Source organism: Haemorhous mexicanus, chromosome Z (assembly GCF_027477595.1).
Source record: "Haemorhous mexicanus isolate bHaeMex1 chromosome Z, bHaeMex1.pri, whole genome shotgun sequence".
Taxonomy (NCBI): Eukaryota; Metazoa; Chordata; class Aves; order Passeriformes; family Fringillidae; genus Haemorhous; species Haemorhous mexicanus.
This window is the reverse complement of record NC_082381.1, coordinates 39,485,256-39,511,382: the sequence shown is the minus strand read 5'-3', so window position 1 is coordinate 39,511,382 and position 26,127 is coordinate 39,485,256. Positions and strand designations below refer to the sequence as shown.

At 39.1% G+C, this 26,127-nt stretch overlaps 1 protein-coding gene across 1 annotated transcript in view; it reads left to right on the top strand.

Moving 5' to 3' along the window:
• MOB3B (MOB kinase activator 3B) overlaps nt 1-26,127 on the top strand; it is an 85,817-nt gene that overhangs the window by 37,231 nt on the left and 22,459 nt on the right. The window contains exon 2 of the mRNA XM_059836530.1: nt 304-912. Within this exon, the coding sequence (XP_059692513.1) occupies nt 495-912 (418 nt within the window). The 5' untranslated portion in view covers nt 304-494. The remainder of the gene's footprint in view (nt 1-303; nt 913-26,127) is intronic.

Genomic DNA, 26,127 nt, shown 5'->3' with positions numbered 1-26,127 from the left:
AAAGTTGGTTTTAAAATTTGAAGATCATACAAGATTTCTTGAATTCCCATCCTAATAACTTAAGATCCTCTATTTGGGTAGATATTTTAAAGAACAGAGAAGCTAATTCCTTAATACTTCAAAAAATGAGTCACTTTTTAAAAAAATTAAATCTTCTAGTTAGGGGTTGGGCAGTTTTTAAGGCTAGCGTATTACACATTATTTTTCATCTTATAATTGCTAGAAAATTCTGGTAAAACAGTAGCAAACTGACAGGATCAGACCTGAGCTTGCCATTGATGTGTATTGTTTCTGTATCCTTAGGGAAATGAAGCCTTTGAGGGAGGCTTTCAAGAGGAAGAGCTAATAAATTGCTTGGAAGTTGATACAAGCTTCTCTGGGAAAAAGTGCAGGGCCTGGAAAGCCTGTGATAGAGAACAGCTCTATTCAGATACTTGCATTAAATCTCAGACGTGCTTTCCTGCCAGCTGCTGCGGTGCAGAAGATTAACAGACATGTCCATAGCACTCAAGCAAGTCTTTAATAAAGATAAGACTTTCCGCCCAAAACGCAAGTTTGAACCTGGAACCCAGAGGTTTGAACTTCACAAACGAGCGCAGGCATCTCTCAACTCAGGCGTGGACTTGAAAGCAGCTGTGCAGTTGCCCAGTGGAGAAGACCAGAATGACTGGGTGGCTGTTCATGTTGTCGACTTCTTCAATAGGATCAACCTCATTTATGGGACTATCTGTGAGTTCTGCACAGAGAGGACCTGCCCAGTGATGTCTGGAGGCCCCAGGTATGAGTATCGGTGGCAGGATGACTTGAAGTACAAGAAGCCCACAGCATTGCCAGCACCCCAATATATGAATCTTCTCATGGACTGGATCGAGGTGCAAATCAACAATGAGGATATATTTCCCACAAGTGTAGGTAAGTGTAAGGAAGAAGTCCTAAAGGATAAACTGCCTTTTATTCTTGTACTAAGCATGTTTTCTTCCCACATATTTAGGGACATAAAAGCTGTTGAACAGCAGGTGAGGAGTAGGAGGGATCAGAAATAGTGTATGAAATGTTAACTGCGGTTTCTAGGTATGGTAGTGTTTGCCTTAAATGTTTGCGCCTGATGAGTCTCTCAGGTTAATCACTGAGGGTGATCAGCATTGCATTAATACCTTCTTGAAAACTGATCAAATTTGTATGGCTTTGCACTTTGTCCACCTACTTAGATACAGAATGGATGGAAAGCAAAACTAGTCAGACTGCTCTCATAGTGTGTACATTTATGGACAAGACAGTGGAGAATCAAGAATGCAGTGAACTTAGGGAATGGCCTCCCACCCTCTCTTGATTTCTCATCCAAAACTCATAAGTTGTGAAGTGAATTATTCTCCAAAGTATTGTTTTCAGTACTACATATAACTAATAAGCATTGTTATTATTTAATCAGACAGCCTAGATGAGAGAGCTGTTAACAGCTTCACAAATTTCTTTTTATAGTATTCTCTCTGAAGAGTGGCACAAGTAGGTTGAAGTATCCTTGCTGAAAGTGGAAGAGTGCATTGTGTAGTATAGACAGAATAAATATTTAGCTGTGGCTGCATGCAACAACAAAAAAGTTACGCTTTAGAAATGTACTTGAATGATTTTTAGCAGTTTTAATTAATGGGTCCTGATTTACTGCTTTCAAATAGAAAAGCTGGGAGCTCTCTCTAAGAAATGTAAGTTGTTATGTATTAGTTGGCCCAGATGAGTAACAAACAGGAAGAATGCCATATCTTTAGATAAGTTCAGCCCAATATTTTGGAGTTTATAGGCAGCTAGGGCCTGCAACTAATTCGTAGATCATGCATCGAGAGTTTGTGTTTATCAGTGTTTCCAGACCTTTGAAATACCTTACACTTGGACTTGGCTATATCTATCTGGCTATCTATCTATGGCCATCTATCTGGACAAATCTATGATTTGTTTCATAATTTCTATCACTTTTCTGTTCCACTCTAATAGGTAGAAAGGGTGCATTAATTACATTTTTAATCTGAACTTTGACAACATGGCAAGAAGAAGGATGATATCAGAAGAAACAGTATCATATATTTTGTTTAGTGAAAAATGGGTTTGATTTCTCAAGCGTTGGTTGCTTTTTGTTTCTTCAGGGTAAATGATTTTTGGAGTTGAAGATTGTTTGAAGGTGCAGAGAAATAGGTAATTTTGCTTCCATTGGTATTTCTGCAGGCTTTCATTATACCAAGTTTCTGCCTTGGAGTATTCCAATATTGTTCTGTTTTTGTATCGTTTGCATATGGAGAAACTGCTGTCTGCCAGCAGATATGAGGAGTAGGCAGCACAGCTGGTGTGCTGATGGGTTTTGCTGAACCAGCTAATAATCTTCAGCCTTAGATGCCCCACCATTATATTTGTTGTAAGACACTTCTGAAGGAGCTTTTGTCCTGATGGTTTACCTACTGTAAGCTAAGAATGACATCAGTAGATACTCTTGAGTCTACTTCTCCCAGCAGCTTCTGCTGTTGTCAATTAAATCAAACATGAAGCAACTGAAGAAGGGGAAAGATATCTGGTCTCTAAAATGGGGCTGGACTCTGATAAAAGTCAAAAAAGGAAAGCCCAAAGTTCATAAAAATCTTTGTCTCACTCTGAATTGATCCAAAAGAAAGGGACAAGTCTGCTTGTATTGGACTGTGCCGTATTCTTATTGCAGACTGAAATGATTGGACAGTCCCATGAAGAGATTCTATAGATACCTTTAGAGCATTATTAGAGCAGCACCTGTACACCTTTTTCTTTCCTGCCTTGTCTTTAGCCTTTGTTGCAGATACCATGCTGGCCCCCTGCATACTTCTCATTATCTTTTTGATTAACCACTTTTTGTTAGAAACTGTTGATAAAATTGTTTAGGAGGCTTTAGATCTTTCGATTCAGGGACAGATATATGCTGTGTTGAATTTAGTGTTCTGGGTATCTCTTATGTGAGTAAGTCCCTATTTAGGGACTCAAAACATTCAAAGGGAAGTTTGGATCTGTTCTTGGGGTAGGTTGCCTTTCAAAATAATCTTTTTGTTTGATTTTTATATCAGTCCCATATTTGGATACTACCTGTAAACTTATCTGAGTACTGCTTATAAAGCTGTTGAATGAAATGCATTCACTGAGCATGTGCATTCACTGAGCATGCTACCTGTTCTGCATTTCACAGGTGATCAGAGAGGGAACCTTTGTTGCTGTGTTAGGTGCTGTTTATTCCTACCTGTTCTGCAGCAGCCTTTTGGTTAGCCTATGCACCATAGGCATACTACTAATTAAAATCTGTCTTTTCTTTCACATAAATTGTTGGTGATGAATATGACAATTGTTCATTCTTCACAGCAGCTGAAATAAATCTTGAAAGATTATATACTCAGAAAACAAAACAGGTTTATGTATGACCTTACTAATAGGACAACAGTTTTAAAGTATTGAGTAAAAGTAAATTAGAGATAAGTAAATTATAAAGTAAATTAGAGACTGCTTCATTGCTTTGAATCTTTCTAGTCTAAAGACAGTTGTTCTGGAAAAAAAAAAAACAGTGTCCAGTGGATGGTATTTGGGCTGACTTTTTCTTCAGCAGATAAGTTCAATGAGGAGATCCAGAGTTGGATTAATAAGTGCTGTTCCCAGAAACCCTGGACACACTTTTCTCAGCTTAATCCTATTAAACTTTTCCTCTGTCATTTGGTATGTCTCATGCAAACTATCTAAAGAAGGATTTCAAGAACTGTAATTGAGTGCAGCTTTCACTGAGGAGCTAGTTTCAAGGAAAATAATTTCAGTAGGGATAGCCAGGTTTGGTGGGATCTTCATTTTGTGGTGGTGGTTTTCCTCTGTGGTTAAAAAAAAAAGACAAAACAAAAAACCACGATTGCAATTGAGTTATAAATTGTTATAAACGTTACATTTAACCTTGTCAGTGTTTATACTGGCACAATGGCCTATGGCCTCTTACCGGTCATCCTGTGGTCTGGTATTTCCTTTCTGCTTTCCCCTGTCCTGCTGGTTTATTCATTTTCTGGTAAAGAGCCTCATCCCAAAACCACTCTCCCACTTACAGGGAGCTGGTTACATGGAAGAAGAAGAACTCTCAAGAATTGTGTGCAGGTGATAAAAGCAGGTGCTGAATATCGAGACCACTTCTTTGTATAGCAAAACTTGAAGGACTGTTTTAAAATGGCCTCGCTGTCTGTAGAAGATTGTATACACAATTATGTTCTTGTTATTATTTCCATTATTACCAATTTCTTTATCTATTTAATTGGATTTAAGGCATGTAAGGGGCTGATAGCTCTGGAAACAAGCTCTGAAAATAAACACATAGAGATCAGTCTCAGTCCTCAGTGGGGGAGAATGCAATAATAGAACAGAGGAGAGTCTGTATGCCTGCTCAGCCACTACAGTGAAGCTGTCCATCCCCAAAATTAATTTTTGTAATGTGCTTGGAGTTTATTTAGCTTTAGAGTAAATTCTTTGGTAAGTACTAGTTGCTCTTTAGGGCACCTACTAGTCTCACTGTTTAACATTAGAAAGACTATATTTCTCAGCTTTTGGTAAACAGTCTGAAGAAATAATTTGGAGTGGAAAGCAGTAGATCCTAGGAAAAGATGCAGTTTTTGTTGAACTGTGTCGGCTTTCACCATATGGGTTTTGGCAACCTCAAAAAAGGAGCTAAGAAAGAATTCTTAGAAAGAATTCTCACAGAAGAATTCTATTTTCCTGTGGTCCCTTTAAATCCTGATTTCCAAAAATGATAAATTAATTTGCTTAAGGTTCTTTCCTGTACTCATTGCAGCATTAAAATGAGAGTACTTATGTCTTGTTGGGATTCCATTCACTTTTCAGTGAATAGAATGCTGAGGATTTTTTCTATTGTAAGAGTCACTGGGAAAGATACACAGAAATTTAAGGCCACCGGCCATTATGTCACTTTTTCTAATCCTAATACCAGCATAACACAGGCAAAGGAACATCACCACATATTTTCTTCATCAGGTCCACAGACTGAAGTGAGAAGATGGTCAAACAACAGAAAATGTTACTGAAATTAACAGAAAATTGACTTCTTTTCTGGCTTGACATAATAAATTTTTTTCCCAATGAAGAAAATAAAGCAGTTGAGAGATAACAAAGGTTGTGCCATCTCCATCCTCCAGGGTTTTCAAAACCAGGCAGAATAACACCCCAAGCATCTGATGGGATGCAGACTTCCCAAAACCAGTGCTAGCTTTAAATATTCTGTGATTCTTAATTCCAATTTCACACTGCCAGGCTGCCTAAGGAACTAAAAGAGCTAAATTTATTTAAACCTGATTAAGCAGTTTTAGAAACCACAGTCTGACATTTAAAAGATGTACAAAATCACTTTTAAGGTATGAGAGTTCTTGTATAGGAGGATTTAGAAAGTTATTAATGTAATCAAATAGCCTAGTTGTGGCTGATAAAAATAAAAATACTTTGAACATATTTACAGCCTAGGACTTCAGCTGAAAAATTAGTGTATTTTCATCAATACTTTGGCTGTTCCATGTTTGGCTAGTAAATTTTGGTAGCTAGCAACCTCAGGTTTTGCACAGACCATGTATGTGGTGCTGCTTTCAAATAAAGGAATCCAGTATGTCACAACAATGCACCTACAAAGCGGATCAGGATTCTGGAGGGCCTTTGTAGACATGATTCAAAATTTTCTATGGTTTCCTACTAATTTTGTGGTATTGTAGAATTTTCTACACTTATTATTGTAGAATTTTCTACAGTTTTCATTTCTTACAGTTATGTCTATCTTATTCCTGTTCCAAAGTATTGAGGAAGTGTCCATAGTGTGGGCAAAGTGGTGCTTGCTGGCATTTCCTGCATACATTTTTTTGTTCATTTTTTTGCTGCTGTTGCAATTGCACTATCTAGGAACTGCCATTGTTTCGTGCACACCCACCCTGCAATAAAAAATATACAATCTCTATAGCTGGTATGTTTCCCTTTTTTTTAAGACAAAGCTTTGCCAAGGACCAAAGGGAGGGGTCAGATTGCTGGCTGTTAATTGGTAATTCAGTCCCCCAGTGCTGGATGCATATAGCTGTAGTCTACCACCTGAAGACCAATGTAAAATCCAAATAATCCCTTCTGCTTGATCTTTGCACCTGTCACACTGTTGGTGAATTTGGTCTGTAGAAGGGTTTTATTTTGTAAGGTTTACCTGCTTGCTTCTGTTGCTCCCTTTTCTTGGTCACTCCTTCAACATGGATGTACCTGCAAAAGCTTTGAATTATTATTTATGCCAATGAGATAAAGAAAATTCTGCAAAACACAGACTGTCTTATGGCTACAGCTTTTTTCCAGTTATTAAACTTTATGAATTATGTGCTTATATGTATTTTATAGCAGCAGCACAGCTATGCTCTTAGAGAGTTTGGTGTCTTGAAATATATGTGCTTGGAAGAAATCAGGTAGATATTTTAGTACTAGATCATACATTTGAGCTTCCTTCTCCTCGCACCTTTTTCCTGCCTCTGTAGTTCAGGATCTAACAGGTGATTCAAAGTAACCTAAGCTGGCATATGAACCAGCCCACAAACCTAGCATGCTTCAAGTGTATCATCACAAAAGATTGATGAAAATTGCATTAAGTCCATCTGGATGGCGAGTGAAGCAGTTTAGCAGTTAGCTATCAGGTCTTCTTAGCATTGCATTACTTTCTTGCTGACTGATTATATCTTGGAAGAATTTGATTCCCTATTTGTATCTGATATCTGAAATGCCTTGATTAGGTATTCTACTTTTACAAAAATAGGGACTGAAGCTTGGGAGTAGTCTAGACTAGTAGTCTGGTCCTGAAGCCATATCACTTACATGCCTTCCTCAGTGTACCCCCTTGGTCTGTTGCTCTGTGTATCATTTGAGGCACATGAAGGTCCACTGTCAGCTCAGACATATGAATCAACCCATTCTGCAATCTAGTTTTGATGGTAAAAGAAAATATGTACAGTAGAAAGTAAGTGTAAATCTATTAGTGTATTCTCCATGAGAAGGATTTGGCACTGCTGGTGTGAAGGAACGCTGTCTCACCTTGAGAACGTGTACTGGGATTCTGATGCCTTGTGTGACGTATTTTCAGTATTATGGTAGTCATTAAGGGCTAAAAAGCACTTTTGCTAACAGACTAAGAAGCAGGTCTCAATGGCTTTCTTCCTCCATTCTCCATTTCTCAAACTAGGGAAATAAAAGGAAATCAACTTAAGTGGTGGCATGAATGGTGGTGTAGGGAGAACTTGAGAGGAGAGGGATGTGTTAACTGGCTCTGCAAAGGTTTCCGGATCTCTGCTCAGTCTGATGCTGTTTTTGGAGGAAGAAAAAAGTACAGAACACCCACAAGGAGTGGTGTCCCGTGTAGGAACTGGGGTGGTCTGTCCAATATCTGCCATCTCCCTTGTTCTTGAGGAATTCATCTTTCCAGAATGTTGTCAGTACATATGTTGTGGGACACTACTTAAATTAGTCTCTCAGACAATCAGCAATGCCACGACCACAACTTCTACCCTAACTGAACTTGGGACCTCTTCTGTTTAGCCACCTTCACAGTACAGCCAGTGTCTACAATGTTAAAGTAGGCATGCTGGGGTTGAGCCAACTCAAAAAGTGTGGGAAATGTGATACCTTGAACATGCTTTACCTTAGAAAGTGGGTTTTTGTGAACTGAGCACTGTGCGTTCTGCAGTGATGTGTGAATTCCTTTCTGTGATGAACAATAAGAATAGCTTCTTATGTGAAACCTTATAAAAAATACTTTGTGTCACAGGCTGCAGGGCAGAATGTGTGTAGGAGAAGAATTTACATATCATAATGACTTTGCAGGTTCATTGTTTGGATCACAAACAAATAAGATACACAGGAATAAATTTTTTTAGTGACTACCTCTTGTTTATGTTTTTTTGCCAAATTGAAGTTGTTGTTTAAGCTCAGAAATATTGTAGAAAGCTCATGGTAGTCCCTATTTTGAGAAATGTATTTTCATCCTTCAGGTCAATATTCTGAGGACAGCACTGGTACTTTGGGGCACGTTTTATGCACAGTCTGGCTAAGGGAGGAGATCTATGTCCTGATGACAGGGAACCATCAGCTGCATCAGATATATGATACCAATCATCAGAATAAAGTGTGATCATAGAAGCATGAAAATAAAATAATTTAGTCCTTATTTGTTTACGCAGCAATCTCAATTTGATTTCTCTGTTGAGTGGCTGGAGTGCCACTTAGTGTGGCTCTTAGGGAACCTTTCAAAGACCTAAATCTAGGAGAAGATTTTTGCTTCAGACAGAAACATCAATACTATCTTTTAAGTTTCTCCATCCTCTTTCAAATAGAAATTTGGCCCCCTAAATTCATATAGATTGTGTAAATGGAGCAAAAGCAGAAACTTTAGGAGGGAGAAAACTTACTAGTTGCTTTTAAATTCTCAGGTTCTCATGTCTTTTATAGGTATTTCTTTGAAAATAGTCAAATATGTATGTAGAAAATACTTGGATAAAAAAACATTGTGCAGCTAAAAGCCAAAAATAATGTGGCCAGCAGAACCAGGGCAGTGATCTTCCCCCTGTACTTGGCACTGGTGGAGGCCCGCCTTGAATCCTGTGCCTAGTTTTGGACTCTCCCTACAAGAAGGGCATTGAGGTGTGATTTCAGAGAAGGGCAACAAGGCTGGTAGAGGGTCTGAAGCACAGGTCTTATGTGGTGTAGTTGAGAGAGTTGGGCGTGTTTAGTCTGGAGAAAAGGAGTCTGAGAGGGGCATTGCTCTCTACAGCCACCTGATGAGAGGTTGCAGCCAGGCGAGGGTCAGCCGTTGCTCTCAGGTAGTCAGCAGCCAAACAAGAGAAAATGTTGTGCTAGGAGGAGTTTTGATTGAATATTGGGGAAAATTGCTCCATGAAAAGCAGTGTTAAGCATTGAAACGAGCTGCCCAGAGAAGTGGTTGAGTCGTTTGGAGATACTTAAAAGACATGTAGATGTCATGTAGAAGCTACTTGGGCACACGTCTTAGTGATGAACTTGGCAGTGTTAGGTTTATGATTCAACTTGATCTTTAGGGTCTTTTCAAACCTAAATAATTTCATGATTCTTTTATCTTTAAACACAAAGCCAAGAATTATATATTCAGATAACCTGAAAAGTTTGTAAGTACAGTGTTAATTCTGATAATGCCACAGAGAAAACCATCAAACTTTTCCAACAGGAGTATTTATAGGTGTGATTAAGTCACTTGTATGTTAACCATTGAAAGACAACTGTATTTGTACATTTCTATGCCTAGTTCTGCAGAGGTTCTCTGCCTTGAGGAGCTTTACATGCTCATAGGAAAAAAAAGTCAGCAAGAGATTGCAGGAAGAAAAATTATTTCCAGAGAAAACCTGTGTAGTATGGCTTCTGCTAGGATGGATTTTTCTGCATCATATTAGTTTGTGCTTTCAGCTGAACACTCACTAGTAGTGCTGCACATAACATGATTAGTCCTTGTTTACATTACTGCATCTTATGTATTTCTTTTCTTCATGAGTGTGTTTTCATGTGTTAAGGCTATACCAAAAAAGTTAAAGGTAGGGATGATGGGGATCATTCTGAAGGGAGTTTATTTCGTAGGAATGATGGGGGTCATTCTGAAGGGAGTTTATTTCAGAGACTCTAAGTGGCTTCTCTTTAGCTCTGTTGTTGTTGTATATACTATTTTTGTTGTATGTGGGCCACTGTATTCCCTCATGCAGAGGATTGTCAATATTCTGTTCCTTAGCTACTCAGTACTTTGAGGTAAACAACTTGAAATCTAGACTATGATGTGATCTTGAAAAAGACAGCTGTATTTCTTCTAGTGTATTGATTATTAAGGGTTGTGAGAGGCCTGGGATGTTAACAGATAACTTTAAGTAGGAAGGACAACAGTTTCCCTTTTGTTTCTGAAAAATGTAAGTGGATGCAACCCTGAACATGAACATAAAATGTTGCTTAGGAAGTAGAGGAGGAGAAAAATGCAGATGTCAGTCTTGCACCATTGTCAGTCTTTGCATTGTTACGGGCAATGCTAATTTTGTTAGAAAAATTTTCTACAGTACACACAAATGTCCTGCTTATTCACTGTCCCTTTGTCCTTAGAAAAGAGACCCAAGGCTTGCCATATATGTTCCACAAGACTGTGATAGAGTAATTTAGCAATTCATTAAAATAGAACAGATTTAAGTTTGTGTGCTACATTCAGGAAAAGCTGGATTACTCTTAAAAGCAGGTTCAAGTCATCATTGGTTCACTATGGGAAAAGAGCTTGTTCATGTCTTTGTCGTAGCTGTCAAACTATTGGCACCACACAGGATTCACAGCTGGTGCTGTGTACACAAATTCTAGTGACACTGCTGTAAAAAAATGTTTCTTCATTTAATGTTCCAGTAATGAGTTTAAAGTAATGAGTTTTTTCCCTGTTTAAATGGAAAATTGTTTTCCTGTCAAAAGTGGCGTCTGAGCATAGAATTGTTCATATTAGCTGGCAGTACTGTAATACTCCCAAGACATGTTTTCTGCCACTTCCTAGCTAATGGAAACTTCAAAAAGTAAATAGCTGAAAAGTTTTTGTACTATACATAGGTTCACACTGAATGGTAGAAAATAAAGTAACTGAAAACACTAGAACAACTGAACAAAAATGGGTACTCACCAGCTTATGCTCCATGCTTTGATAGGGGCAAATGTGTGCTTTGGTTCTAGCATGGAAACCTGTTTTGTGCTGGGGCACTGCCTGACTTCAGAAAACCTAAACAAAACTTAGAAGCTTTGGTAGCTTATTCCTTTCTGCTTTTATGGGTCTATCCATGAAAGCATAAAATGCCCTCTTACACCTTTTCAATGCCCTGGAAAAATCAAAGCAGAAGCCTTGAATTTTATTTTTTATATATATTTTATATATAGATGAGTCCTTGATAACTGGGAGTTGTGTTTTCTCAGTCCACCAGCACAGGCCTTTCTATGTGATTTGCTTTCTTGCTCTTTAAAAAACCATCCTGTGGTTGTTCATGGGAGGTGTACAGCTTTACAGGATCATGGTTTTTAAGTCCTGTAGAATTTCATGTACAGTTTCCAATCTACCCATAAGTTACCTCTATGCAGAGCTTTTATCCCCATGAAAATCTACTTTCTGTTTGACTGGAATTGAACAGATATACAACAGAATCTGGAATTTAATAATTCTCTTTCATTCTCTTCCTAATGCTGTAACTGACTGTAAGCTGAGCAGTTTTGGCTGCTCAACCAACCATCGGCCAACACATTCCAGAAACTGCTTGCAATGAAACAGGAAAAAAAATGTGCATCCTCCATATTCTTTTTGGTGTTCAAAGCCAAAAGATTAAAGTCAATCTTATAAATCTCTCTGTGTCAGGGCCTATTTCTTGAACTACAAATAGATCCAATGAGTAAAAGAAATAATGTGAATAGTTGCCTTCTCTGTTACCTTTTGCAAGCCATGTGGATAGGTGTGCATAACCTGTATTGAGGCAATAAACTTTACTTTTCCTACCCTAATGTTCAATGTTGGCTCTGTGTGCCTAAGCAGTGACTGAGAGACACCAGGCCACTGTCCTACCCTGTAACTCACATTAATGACAGGCTCCCCAGAGAAAGGCTCTGCAGCCTGACAGTCATTCTTGGGCTGAGTAGTAAGCTCTGTGTCACAGGGATAAAGTCTTTATAGTACAAATTCTTCCATTACAGTGCCACAAAACTTACATGTGCATATTGTGGACTGTGGAAATATAACATAATTTTCAGTGCCTGACACTGTTTGTATGAAACTGCAAGTCATTACACAATTTTTGATTACACATTTAACTTGAAAGAATTGTTTCCAAGTAGAGAAAAAACACAAAAGCCAAGGCCTAAATTGTTCCATTTTCCGGAAGACTCACCCAAGATGCTGTCCAGCAGATGATTTTCCACAGCAGTTGCTTCCTCCATGTGCAAATGTGCAAATGAACATAGGAATTTCCTAGAAAAACAGCTCTCTGTAGCATTTCATATGTCTCCCTTTCCAGAAGTTAGCTTCACTTGGAAAATCCTTTGAGTCATGCTTAGAATCCTTGTAGTAGGGGGTATATGTGATACCTGTTCAGTGACTATTTTGTATTATTGAGCAGAAAATAACACTGCAGGAAACTCAAAGATTAGGAAAGACCTGACAAATGCTGAGAGCATCTCAGCAACAGTAAGGAGTGAAACGGGTATTACTGACAGTGCTGACACAGGGGATTTTTTTATTTCTTTCCATCTCACAGTGAATCATGTCTAGGAATTTCAGAAAGGCAGTGTCATTTCATATGCTTAAAAATATACAGTGGAAACTTGTATTTCCTTCTCATAATGTGAATCAGTGGTGGCACTTTGACTCATTTAGAAACAAAAGGATGGTTGCTGAGTAATCGGCAGGAATCAGAGATAATTGAGAAGGGAACAATTAAAGTCAATTAATAGTTGGAGGGGGAAAGGGAGGACAATGAACGCATGTCTTTGATAGACTAACCTCTCATCTGGATATGGAAAGAAGTATCTTTTCATTTAAAAAGATGATGTTCAGGTGAACAGAGAAACATTATAGTTTACCAGTGAATGTATACTGTCAACATTAGCATGGTGAAATAATAGTGATTGTTATTTTTACAGCATTGACACTAACCAGAGTAACCGAAAAAACTCAGTCCTCTAATAGACGAATCCCTGAAGCTGGCTATAGCACTCAGCAGCAGAAATATGTCCAAATCACATGCTGAATGACATCATATCTTTTAGAAAAGTGCCAGTGAATATTTAGGCATTATAATAACACATCTGTTTGGAATTCATATGCTTTAAAATTAGTTGTGTACCATGCCTGCCTTTCTTTTGGATTTTTAGGGCTTGGTTTTGTTTGTTTTTTTTTTGTTTTTTTTTGTTTTTTTTTAATGAGATGTAGTTGTTCAAGAACCCTATAAGGCATGGTAAATGTTACTATTTCACTTGTCAAATTGAAGGCCAAATCTCAGGTACTAAAAGTAGTCTACATAGTGTATAAGTAGCTATTCAGGTAGGAAATTCTAAGTAAAAAGCATTTTTCTTGAATTGCAGTTTGTTTGCTTGTTTTTTTTGTTTGTTTGTGGATCCAGAAACAGGTTACAAACACATGGTAGTGTCAGTGACACCAAGTGTACTCTTTGTCTGTTACTAAACTCCTAGCTTTGTATATGCATTTAGAATAAAGAGAATGGAAACTGAAAGGCTTTAGAAAGACTCCAAATCCCATGCATTTCTTGCCCTCCAAGGCTTTAGAAAGACTCCAAATCCCATGCATTTCTTGCCCTCTTGATGCAGTTTCTGGGGGAATTAAAATTATAGATCAAACAGAAATGTTTTGCCTAGCTCTTTGTTTACTCAGGACCTATAAGATCATACTTTGAACATTTGGTTCCAGATCCCTGGCTTTTAAATTCACAGTCTGCAGAAGCAAGGCTGTAAAGGTCAAAGCAAGGGTCCATTCAGCCAGACAGGGAATGTTCATTGTTCAGTGTAAGAAAGGGAAAGGGAAAGATGCTACTTCCCAATTTCCAGCAATCCACATGATAGAGATTGTCTTGGAGGAGTCAAAATTTTCTCTGATCTGGGGAATTCTGGTAAGAAGGAAAAATCTCACAAATTACAATCTTACTGTTTTATCTTTGTGGTGACTCCCTGTTTTATGCATTTCAATTCTCTACTGTTTTGGGCTGCATTGAGAATTTCTGCCCATGAATTTTCCTGGCAAAATAAAGAGCAGATGATAAATTGTCCTTGGACAGGCATATGTTGAAAAAATTTTATGTCACAGTAGCAGTCACAGCCAGACCCAAAATTTTTGAGCAGAAAGCAATGTTAATTTTAGTATTCAGGTTGTGTTGTAATTGGAGCTGGTTGAATATCAGTTAAATAACAAGATATATTTTTGCCACAGAGATTGCAGACTTTTATAAATGTCCCAACGCATGGCAAAAGGTATCAAGAAACTTTTAAAAATTATAAAAATATAATTGTCTTCTGATAAACCAACAGCAGAAAAGGAGGAAAAAACCGAAACACAACTGAAGCTTGTTGCCTCAAAGGAGCTAGGGTTATTCACTCATGCGGACTTTTATCACCAGCATTGGGATAAAGTTTTAGTTTTGCATAGTTTGTGCCTCCTGCAGATAATTGGGTTGCAGTACACTGAGAACATCTTCCTAAGGATTCAGCTGCTTGCGTGTGAGCTGAAAAATTTGACATAAAACAAGCAATGTTGTATGTATTCAAGATGAGAAAATTATCACATGGAATATAGCCTTAGCTAAAATGAAGGTTTTCCTTGTTAATCTCTCCTGTCATCTGCCCAAGCTTACTCTAGCATGTCTCCTCTTATAAGGCCTCAGCTGTTAAAGCATACAAAATTTCTTTTCATTTTCAATAAGTCTTAACAGTTCCTCTTTAAATAAACCATAAAAATCCTTTAATTCTCAGAGTGAATGCTGGTGACAACAGGACCTTCCATGATTTTTTTGAGCAGGTTTTTCTGTATGTGTGTTTTTATAGGGCTAATTAACAAAAGCTATATTTATTGTATTGGGATTCTGTTTTGTTGGTAGTGCAACTTCCCCTGACATTTTTTATCATTAGGCTTGGTTTCATAAATATAGAGGAAACAGAGTCAGGCTCTAAATATCATTGACTTTCAGTGACATTTTTGAATCTAAAATCTGAATCTTTTATAAAACCTTCCTAAGACACGCTGATTCTTGATGCCATAACTGGGAGCAATATACTAATGATTTCTGTCATTGGAAGTATTTCAGAGTGTTTAGGCCAAAACAAAAAGTAGATGAAAAAAACCCTAACAGCTCTTTCCACCACTCACTTAGCATTTTGGCTAAGTGACTGCTTAGCCAAAACTGTCCTAAAGGTCACAGAAAATTTCTTGAACAGGTGGGATCCTCAGATGTACATCAGTACTACTGTAGTGCACTGTTTACGCATGGCACAACAAAACTGGATTTCTGCTTTGACAAAAAGTTCTGTGTCAGGCAGCTGCAGCAATCATGGAAAAAAATTCAGCCACCTTTGAAAGCTATTTCAACTCTTGCTTTATCCTGCAGTTAAACCCATAAAAGCTCACTGGAAATAGTAACAACTAATGAACTGTAGCTCCTTTCAGCATCATGGGGATATATAGCTATGGAGCCCACAAATGGATTTAAAGGTCCTATTAAAATACTATTCCTTTAGAGAATTCAGTCCCCATTTCTTTTAATAGTTTGACTTTTGAAATATTTAATGTTTGAACTGAACAAGTCCTTTTCAGTCTTATTGTGTGATACATATTATAATAATGTAAACTGTCACCTCCTAAATTTCTGGCCCCAGACTGCAAGCTAGATATTTACAAATGCTTCCAGTGATAACTAGAAAACTAGATTTCACTATTCCAGCAATGAGAAGAGAACCTGTCCAGTGTCAAAGACATATTTTGCCTTCTCCAAGGTACCTGGCTGAGATGTCTGCATTCCTGAATCTGTTTCCAGTCTCTAGGCTCTGCTGCTGGATGGAAGTGCAAGTGTGTGTCCATTCCTCTCTTGCTGTTGGGGAAGGAATTGCTCTGTGAACCTTTCAAGGTAATCTGTAGCATTTGGTCTAGGTCTGGTACCTAAGTTACTCTCTCAAAGTACTTCTGTAGCTGTGCAAGTCCATTTGGAAGCTGTACAATACAACTCCAGGTTGGTTGATGGGAACAGGGCTCCTCACCTCCTGAAGTGATCATGCTTAAATCACATCCTAGCAGCTCTGGTGTAAAGGTGCTTCTTAAAGGCTATGAGTGCAGCATGGTAAGACAGTGAGCTCTCTGGTACTGATCCTCACATTTGGGGCTGTATTGGACAAAATTAGAATCACAGAATAATTTGGACTGGAAAAGACCTCTTGAAATCATGTGGTCCAACCTCCCTGCTCAAAGCAGGGCCATGTACAGCAGGTTGTCCAATCCATGGATGTAGATTCCACAACCTTTCTGGACAACCTGTTCCAGTTCTTGACCGCCTTCAAAGCAAAAACTCATTTTATTGTGGTCAGGTGGTATTTCATCTCTTAATTTGTGCCAGTTGCCTCTTGTCCTGCCAGCTGGACTATGCAGAAGAATCTGCTCCCTCATCTTCATTCTCTCTCATCAGGTACTTATACACATAGATAAAATCGCCTGAGTGTTCTATTTTCAAAGTGAATAGTCCTACCTCTGAGCGTCTCTACATATGAGAAATGTTCTAGTTTCTTCATCCATTATCTCTCGGGTCCTGCACTTGACACCATTCAGTTAAATTCATGCCTCTCTTCTACTGAGGAGCCCAGAACTGGACTGAGCACTCAGGTGCAGCCTCACCAGGGCTGAGTAGAGGGAAGGACCACTGCCTTTGACCTGCTACTAGTGCTCCTCTTAATGCAGCCAAGGATGCTGTTGGCCTTTTTCACCCTGAGAGCATACTGTTCACCTGTGATCAGCTTGGTCTGCCAGAGCCCAAATGTTCTCCTTAGCGAAGCTGCCTTCCAGCTTCTCAGCTGCCAAAATATACTGATGCCTCAGTTGTTCCTCTCCAGGAACAGTACTGTGCAGTTACCTGTGCTGAACTTAATGAGATTTCTCTCTGCCTATTTTTCCTACCTCTTCAGGTCCGTCTGAGGAGCACGGCACCCATATGGTTTATCAGTCACTCCTCCCAGCTTTGTGCCCTCTTCAAACTTCCTGAGGGTGTACCCTGACCCAGGATACCAGGTCACTGGTGAAAAGGTTAAACTGTATTGGCCCCAGTATTTAGCCTCCAAATACACAGATACACTGACTTGCCTCCAACTGGATTTCAAGCCACTCTTTGAGCCCAGCAGCTCAGCCCACTTTCAATCCATATCCTTGTCCACTTTTCTAACCCTCACTTTGCCAGCATGTCTGTGATGGCAGAGATAGAGTGACTTAGTGGAGTCAAGTTAAAGAACATCAGCTTCTCTCCTTACTTTATCTGCCTAACTAGTGACCTAATTGTAAAAGCCATCAGGTTGGACAAGTGTGTTTTCCCCTCATAAATACATGCTGACTGCTATCAATAAACTTCTTATGTTTGAAAATGTGTTTCAGTAAGATTTTCTCCCAGTAGCTCACAGAGACTGAGGTGAGGCTCTGTGTCCTGGAGTTCCCCACATTTTCAGCTCAGCCTTCTTGAAGGCAGAAGTGATCTTTGCTTTCTCCATTTCTAGGAACATGAGATCACCATGACCTTTCAAAGGTAGTCAAGACTGGTCTTGCAGAAACAGTTCCCTCAGCACTTTTCAGGCCCCATGGATTTATGGATGTCAAATAGCACATAGCTTAACCTTCCCCTAAGTCAGTTCTCCTCCACTGAGGGTAATTATTCTTTTTTCCATACTTTTCCTTTGGTCTTGGAGGCCTTATGTTTCTAAAGGCACATTTAATTAGTAAAGACTGAGCCTAGGAAGGCTCTGACTTTTCTGTGTCATTTGTCACCAGTTCCCATGCTCCATTCAGCAGCAGACACATATTTTCCTTTGTTTTTCTTTTGCAGTTTGTTTACTTGTAAAATCCTTTATTGTTGCTGTTCACATACTTTCCAATATTTCAGCTCCTGTTAGGAGCAAAATGCTCATTGTACATCCATGCAGTCCTCCTGGAAGATTATCCTGCTTTATTTTATACTGAAGCTCAAGAAAGGTCTGGACAGACCTTTCTTGAGCTCCAGGAGGTGATCCTTTCATATCAGCCAGCCCTACTGGAACCTTCTTCTCTGCAGGATTTTATCCCATGGCATTCTTTCAGGCAGAGATGGAAATGGCTTTTTGTGTAATCCAAGGCTGTAGTCTTGATTTTTGCCTTCCTATCTCCTTTTAGGATCTGCCCTCCACCACTTTATAGTCACTGCAGCCAAGGCAGCCTCTAATTTTCATGTTTCCCAACAGTTTTTCCATCTTCTTTAAATATCAGACTTGGCTGAGTACCTTTCCTTCTTGGCTTCTCCATTATGTATTCCAGGAGGTTGCAATGCACACAAGTATCCTAGATTATTTGAGTCCTGCTGGACTGTCCTTCCAGGAGATCTAAAGGGTGTTAAGCTCCCCTTGAGGACCAGAGGCAGTGAAAATTTCTGCTTGTTTGCTGAAGACGTTACCTACATTTTCCTGAGCAGGCAAGCCATAACACATTCCCACCATAACAGTGCGCATGTTGGTCTGCCCACTAATCTTGATGCAGAAGCTCTCCACTGACTCCTGTCCTGCCCCAAGGCATACCTGTTTGCATTTCAAATGTTCTCACAAAGCAGGTTATTCCCCATATCACCCTGCCTGCCTCTCCTTCCTTAAAAGCCTGCATTCCTCACTGCAGTCCTCCTTCTGTCAATATCTATAATGTGGTCACTTACAACAAGTGTTACAGTTTCTGATGTGCATATAATTACATTTTAAATGGCATTTTGTGGTGTAAGCCTAGATGGCAAACTAGCCTGAATATGACCTGCCAAAATGTTCTCTGCTGTATCTGGTGGATGTCAAACCCCTTCTTTCAAAACCCCTTGAGGCCATGTAGCTGGTAGCAGCTACGAGACATAGGCAGGTGGCTCTGGGGAGGAATAACAGGAGGTTCGGCAAGCAAAATCCATTTCCATAAAACCTCTCCAAGTGTAGCTACTTATCACACTTACTTGTTCAGAAAATATATTTGGATGTATTTGTCTTGTAGGCAAAGAGAAAAAGATACTATGGAAATACAGATTATGAATTAAATCCCAGATATATTTTAAATTATTTAAAACTGAAAATTGCCTTCACTGTAGTATGCCTGACTATGAAAACTAGAATATTGAAGATCAGGATTACTAGTTTCAGATTATTTTTGCTTTTCTTTTTCTTCATAATATTATCTTCTAGAATAGAACAAATAATATCTTTCTCTTGTTTATATTTTCTCTCTTCTTGGCTGCTACATGTTCCCTGCATTCTCCTCTATAATGTATATAGTCATCTGGTCTAGATTTATTCAGCTAGATAGCAATTTGAAGCTGTTATCTTCCACCACCAATTCTGTTACCCAATGAGTAAAGTTTTGACTAGCTATCTATTTGTCAGAATATGATCCCCAAAAGACAGGTAGGGGAACTTCAGGTACTCTTTGCAGAGCGAAATGGACACCGCTTTCTTTTTTAAACTTCCTATTGTTAATTCCTGTTGACTGTGATAGACAAAGACACGAGTGCAAGGTCTCTCAGCTGTAGACGCAGACATTAATTCAACCAGCCAGCCTCTGCAGGCTTTGGCAGATGGCTCCTTCTTGGTACTGCATCTTTAATGGCCCATTTCCCCTTGTTGGACAGGGACAAGCTGTAAAATTATCTAATGGTGCTTAAAGACTATTAAACTAATCATCTGAATACCACATTTGAACTCCACACAGTGCTTTTTTTCTAACATGGTTATTCTGAGAGAGCCACAAAGTTTCCAATGTATGTTTCACTTGTTTTTTAATGTCATCCATTTTGAATTGGGTTTTTCTTCCTTTTTTTTTTTTTTTTTTCAAGAAGAAGCATGAAACACTCTTAATGTTTACTTTTAATGCTGGTGGTCTCAAAGGAAAAGGAAAAGCTTGGAGTAGCTTTTAAATTTCCAGAAATTATTAATGATTTGATCATGTGATTGTGTGAATGGCAGAATCGCAATGTTCTTTGAATAAGCCTTACAGTGGATGCTGGGAATGTATAAGAGGCAGGACATGATTCGCACCAATGAACAATCTCAATCTAATGCGATACACAGCATGAACTTCTAGGAGTGCTGTGAAACTTAACTGCCTGAAGGAATAAAGTACGGGGCAGTAGGGAAGTTTTAAGACTTTTCTGTGATCTTGAAAGTGGGAGGAGATGTTTACGAAAGTCTTATACACCACGGGCACCAGATTATTCTTGATGATGCAATATACCTGAGCACTAAGTTGAAATAGCAGAAAATGGCTCAACTGCCAAATGAATAACTGCCAAAGAAAGTTGAGCAGGCCAAGATGTTATGAGTGGGTGAGCTAAAAGAATAAAGAGCAAGACCCCAGAGAATGCTGAAACAGTTTGTACTCCAGCTTCAGTGGCCACTGAAATCTGTCGTCCAAGAAAAATATAAGCATTCATGTTAATGAGGTGCTACTGCAGGGAATGAAACAATTAACTCTCTTACTTTTGCCTTACTTTAGAATTGGATGATGGATGCCAGCTTAGGGAAGGATTCAGTTTGTATTAACCCCGTAGTTAATCTGTAAAAAAGAAACATTTACTCCAGTGAAATCAGGGTACCTCCCTTTTTCAGCTGAATTTGATGATAGAGCAAATTTACTTACTTTTGGCTAGTTATCTCTTAAAATAACCCCTTTATTTGTTCCCTTACAAAACTTTTGATCCAATTGTGCATTTGATGTTTATTTACTTATTTTTCTTCAAAATTTTACTTGGCCCTGAATGTGTCTTACAGAAGTCATTGGTGTAGGTCTAGTTATTGAATCTTTTGAAATTTTTTCTGTAACTGTCCTTTGCTAATGACATTAATATATTCTTATATTGCTTAGATTTTTTTTCTTTGAAAGAGGTAGGATACTTTTGCTTATTGATTCTCCAGATGTATTTTCAAGGAAATTAGTGGCTAAGCTTTCTTTGATTTCCAGGTAGCAGATGGACCCCATGGCATCTGAACAGTCAGATGTTATCTATTAATGACATACTGGAATAATCTGTTTAAATGATAGTAGCTCCTTTTGCACAGACAATAGTAGGTTTGGAGTGCCTTGTAAATCCAAGCATCTTTGGCCTATACTTATCAGTTAACATAAGTGTTATGGGGCATATGCAATCAAAATATTCAAATTTTCTTTATATGGTTTGTGTTCCTTCTTTGAAATTTTGCTGGACCCAAACCTGTCAGTCAATGATAGCTTTTCTGCAGCCTTCCCTGTATTCCTTTGAATTTGCATGTGCGTGTGTGCATGTGTGTGCCTGCTGATATAACCTGAAATTTCTTGGAGATTGCTGTCATCTGTGAGTGTACTCTGGTTCCTTTTCCAGAATAATTTGAAATGGCTTTCCTTATATGAATCATCTCCTGATATGCACTGAGAATATTGTCATACACATACAAGCTTCGTAAGTTGGCACAAAGAGTCAGAAAATACCTTGCATTAGAGAATATAAGGGCTGTGGTGTCAGGAGTTAAAGTTGCCTATTTCTTCTACTGGGCCACTGAAAATGACATTAGCACAGTAATCATCTTAAGAGAAAAATTTTCTTTTGTGATATTAACCTGTCAACTACAGCTGCTTGTTAGTGTCATGCTGAATTTTGTCAGATGTGGGGCCTGTGTTTTTCAGTTAACTGCTGGAATATCTGTGTGCTGCGGACCGGAAGTCTGAGTGCATCACCAAGACTGTGCTGCTTGCTACTCCTGATAATGTTTCATTTTGCTGCTTCTTGCAGCCCTTTTGGAGAGGGGCCCTTACAACAGAATGTGTCTTCCAGTTTCCCTGTGAAATTAATGGGCAACCAGAATGTTTGGTATTGAAGACATCAGGAGTTAAAGAAAGTAAAAGCTGTGCTGTGGTACACTCAGCCTGGAAAGCAAAACCACATCACTGCCCAGAAACTGTCAGCTCATTGTAAGTATTGTATGAACAGGGCTATTAAAAAGTAGGGAGGAGTGCTTTTCTATTGATAACTTGGCCATGCTCCAGTGTTGTATGAATGTACGTACTTTTTCCTTATGTTCATTCAATGGGTTAATAAATTCTCTTTTCCCTTCCTAAGCTGTTATATTGCCAAGTGGCTGCTATATTTTTTGTCCCAGAAGAGGCTGCATTTTGCAGTTCACCTGCACTATGGTTTCTGCTCTCAGAAGTATTCTAATAGTTTTCCCAGCTAGTTTAGGATATATATGTATGTAAATGCCATACAGACTTGTTCAAATGCAGCAATCCAACAAACTTAATTATGTTACTATGTGGAAAATGAATCTTCCATGGCAGATGAGTTATACTGACACATAATCATGACTCTGCAGCTTTTTATGTCAGTGTTCTCTTTGCCTTGAAGAGTTACAGAGCTGTTGTAATGGGTTTATCAGGCTGATTATTGTCTGGAGTAAAACTACCTTTGCTTGGAACAGACAGCAAGCGTGTTCTGCTCTGTGGCATTGCAGACTTTCTCTTCTGTTCCTCTGAAGCAGCAGCAGCAGCAGAAGTAATCAGTAAAAGGGAGGAGGTAAGATTGCAGTCAAGTGGCAGCCTTTGTAAATTTGCTCTAAGTCCAAGGGATCTGGTTTATCCAGGGCAGGAATTTAAGTCTCTGTATTATGATTTCAGGGAGAGTTTAATTCAGTTGCTTTGCATACTGTTTCACAGTATGTGCATTATAAGATTGGTCTTGCGGTGAAATTGACAATTAAATGGCAGATTTTAGTGCTGTCACCCATTTCTTGAAATAGAGCAGTAGAGAGAGCTGTTAGGGATGTTCAAATGCTGCAATGCTTCCAATAATTTTCTGATTTGTAACCTGTTGCCTTTAGAGTTCTCTTCAGGACAGCACATGAATACTTTCATTGAAGAACTGACAGTGGACTTGCCTGCTGATTTATGTTACTGAAGAGTAACACTGTTAGGGGTGTTCCCATTTAAAAAGAAAGTAGTACACCACTTTGCTAAGGAAGCCATATAATCTCAAGAGTGTTTTCCTTCCTTCTGCTCCTTCTGATTTGACAGCAGAAGGGAAGGCAGTACCATGACAATATAGGTACACAGTGGTGTAGATTATCCCTAATATTTTGCAGCTATCTACTTACTTATTTGAGGAACAAAGTCCAGCAAAACTAACATTGTTTTCATTGGCCTTTCAGATAGACACTTCCTTGACTCACACACTGTGAAAACATTACACATATGCTTAGCTCAGGCTAGATGCTTGCCGCAAAGGGCATTTTTTGCAAAGTTTTGTGCTTTGAGGAGGAAGAGTGGAAAGGTTTGGTTCAGCTAACTTCTCAACATTGTTAGATTCTGGTAACTCTGTTTTCTTTATAGCTATTACAAAATTGGAAACAGTTCTTACTTTACCAGGTTGTTACATTTTTAAGCTGTATTTGCAATAGAATAGTATCAATCCTTTTGACAATGGAAAACGCAATTTTTTTTCCCCCAGCATGTATTTTTAAAAAACAATCAATTATGATTGTAGCCTGTAAAAGGATTTTCAAATGTGCATCAAAATTTCTGTGCACAATTGCCAAAGGACTTAACAGCTACTCTTGAGTAGAGCATGACTTCAAACCACATAAATACAGAAGGTAAAATTGGTCATGCATCTGGATCACTGAAGGTTTAACTAGGCAGTCATTTTCCTTGCTTGTTACAGACAGGAGGACTGTGGGCCAATTGAGAACTGCAGGTAATGTGGCAGACAAAAGGGCAGATTGTTCTCTCTGGCTCCTCAGCATTGTCTTTCTGTGAACTTATGCATTCTGATTCTTGCCTAGAGAAAACCAGGCAACAAAGACCATGTGTATAATGACTTTTCTTCTATTTCCTCTCTCACTTGTGCAATTGACCTAAGGGACATTGTGAGGCATATTGAAGTAAGAATATTCAAGATTTGTATGTCAAATGAAATAAGCTTTTTGCCTGTGGCATTTATCTCAGATATTTAGTTACCCTCCTTTATCCAGACATAAGTTAATTTCCTTAACTTTTAATCTCTCTTTCTTAATCCATCTTTTTTTTTTTTTTTTTAAATCATGCAAAGAGCAAGTCTTTTATCAACAGGATTTAAATTAGGATATTCATCATGACATTAAAACATCTGTGTTTTAAACCAGCAAACAATTAGCTTACTGGTAATCACTGTGCAGGATGCTCAGCATATATTTCCATGTCCTTGTGACCAGTTTTTTGAGAAGATAGGAGTTGTGCCTTTGGAGAGTGAGTCATGAGAGGAGGGTCATGACACTCTCTGCAGTTATGCAGGTGGAATATGCAAAGAAATAAGGCAAAAGATCAATGTCATGATTCGCTTTTGTAGCACTGTGCTGTAAGTCTGCTTGATGATGGGTAGAGAGATCTGGATCCTCGCTCTAGCACAGGGGCAGATCACCTGACAGCAAATTAAGAAAATGTAACAAATGAAGTTGATAGCCACAGAGAGCCATGGGTATCTGGCGGATTTCAAAAAGAAAAGGAAAATCCCTTTATTTTCCAAAGACTTTAAGACCTTAAGTCTTTCTTAAAACCTTCAGAAATATATTGGGCCAGTTGAGTTTTGTGAGTTTTAGAGCGCCCTGCTTTTTGTGAGAAGTAGACTTTCCAGCAAGTCAACAGAAGCAAAAAGATCAAAGGAGTATGGGGAGACTGGTGTGCCAGGGAAACAGTGTGGTTGTTCTACTATGCTGCTGTGGTCCACAAGCAGATATGCTGCTTCAAAGGCTTTACATATCCATGAACAAGGCCAACAAGGAGAGCCTCACCAGCAGCACTTTACAGTAAAAAGAAACACAGAATTGTAGTGGGTGACTCTCTGTTAAGGGACACTGAGCTGTTCATCTGCTGGCCTGATAGACAGTCAGGAGGGGCATCCTGCCCTCCAGGAACTGGGATCCATGGTGTTGCCAAGAGGGTACCCTGACCTGTCATAGACCACTACCCCCATCACTTTTTCATATGGGTACAAGTGACGCCACAAGCCAAAAAATAGGTGGGGTCAAGGAAGACTATAAAGCCCTGGCAAGGCAGGTGAAAAATATCACAAGTCATCCCCATGCCCAAGTCATCTCCTTATCTGTCCTCCCTGTTAGAGAAATCAGGACAGCCAGAGGCAGACACATTGTTCAAATCAATGTCTGGGTTTGTGGCCAAAACCATCAAGAAGGTTTTGTCTTCGATAACAGTGGGTTGTGTTTTTATGATTTTTAGGCTGTTATGGGGGAAGGGGATCTCCCTGGCTAAAACAGACAACAGAATCATTGGCAGCACTCTGGCCAGTCTGGTGAGATGGGCTTTAAACTGAAGGACTTGGGAGGCAGGGTGCAAATGGCAAAGATTGTGCCATTGCTTCCTCCTGGGGAGCAGGTCATAGCAACCACTGCAGAGTCAGATGTACCTTGGCTGCCCCTGGAGTTGAGGATCGAAGCACAAAACGCATTGTGGGTGCTTATGGCTACGGTGAATCCTCTTACACCCCTCCCGTGGAATGTGGCTTCTTGATTATATTTTATATATATAAGATAGATAGATAGATAGATAGATAGATAGATAGATAGATAGATAGATAGATAGATAGATAGATAGATAGATAGATATTAGTGCCTGCATACAAATGGATGCAGCATGGGAAATAAGTAAGATAATTAATTAATAAATAAGCTGGAAATGTATGTGTGTATGTGTTCACAGGGCCATGATCTCATTGCAGCTTCTGAGACATGATGAGATTGCACACATGATTGGAATATTGCCATGTATACAAAGAATGGGAATCTCTCTTTTAGTAAGGACAGGTCAGAGAGGTGAGGTGGTAGAGTTTCTCTTTATGTGAGAGAGTAACTGGAATGTATCAAGCTTTACCCAGCTGAAAATTTATGGGTAAGAATTGAGGGACAGGCACAATTTGGGTGGCACTCTTGTGTTTGTTCACCATAGGCTACATGGTCAGGAGGAGGAAGTGATGCAGCACAGGCTCTGGTTCTCCTGGGGGACTTCAGCCACCCTGGTATTTGCTGGAGGGGCTACACAGCCCAGCACACACAGTCCAGGAAGTTTCTGCAGTTTACTGAAGATAACTTTTTGATGCAAGTGGTGAAGGAGCCAGCGAGAAAAGGTGTGTGCTGGATCCTGTATTAACAAACGAGGAGGTACCAGTTGGCTGGGGGCGGCAAACTCTAACAATTCTGTGATCTCTCACCAGAGCATTTGGGTGCAGCTTTTCTGCAGGAGTACATCATCCCTTAGTACAAAAGTGGTATGTACGGCCCACACTCCTGAGAGGTACA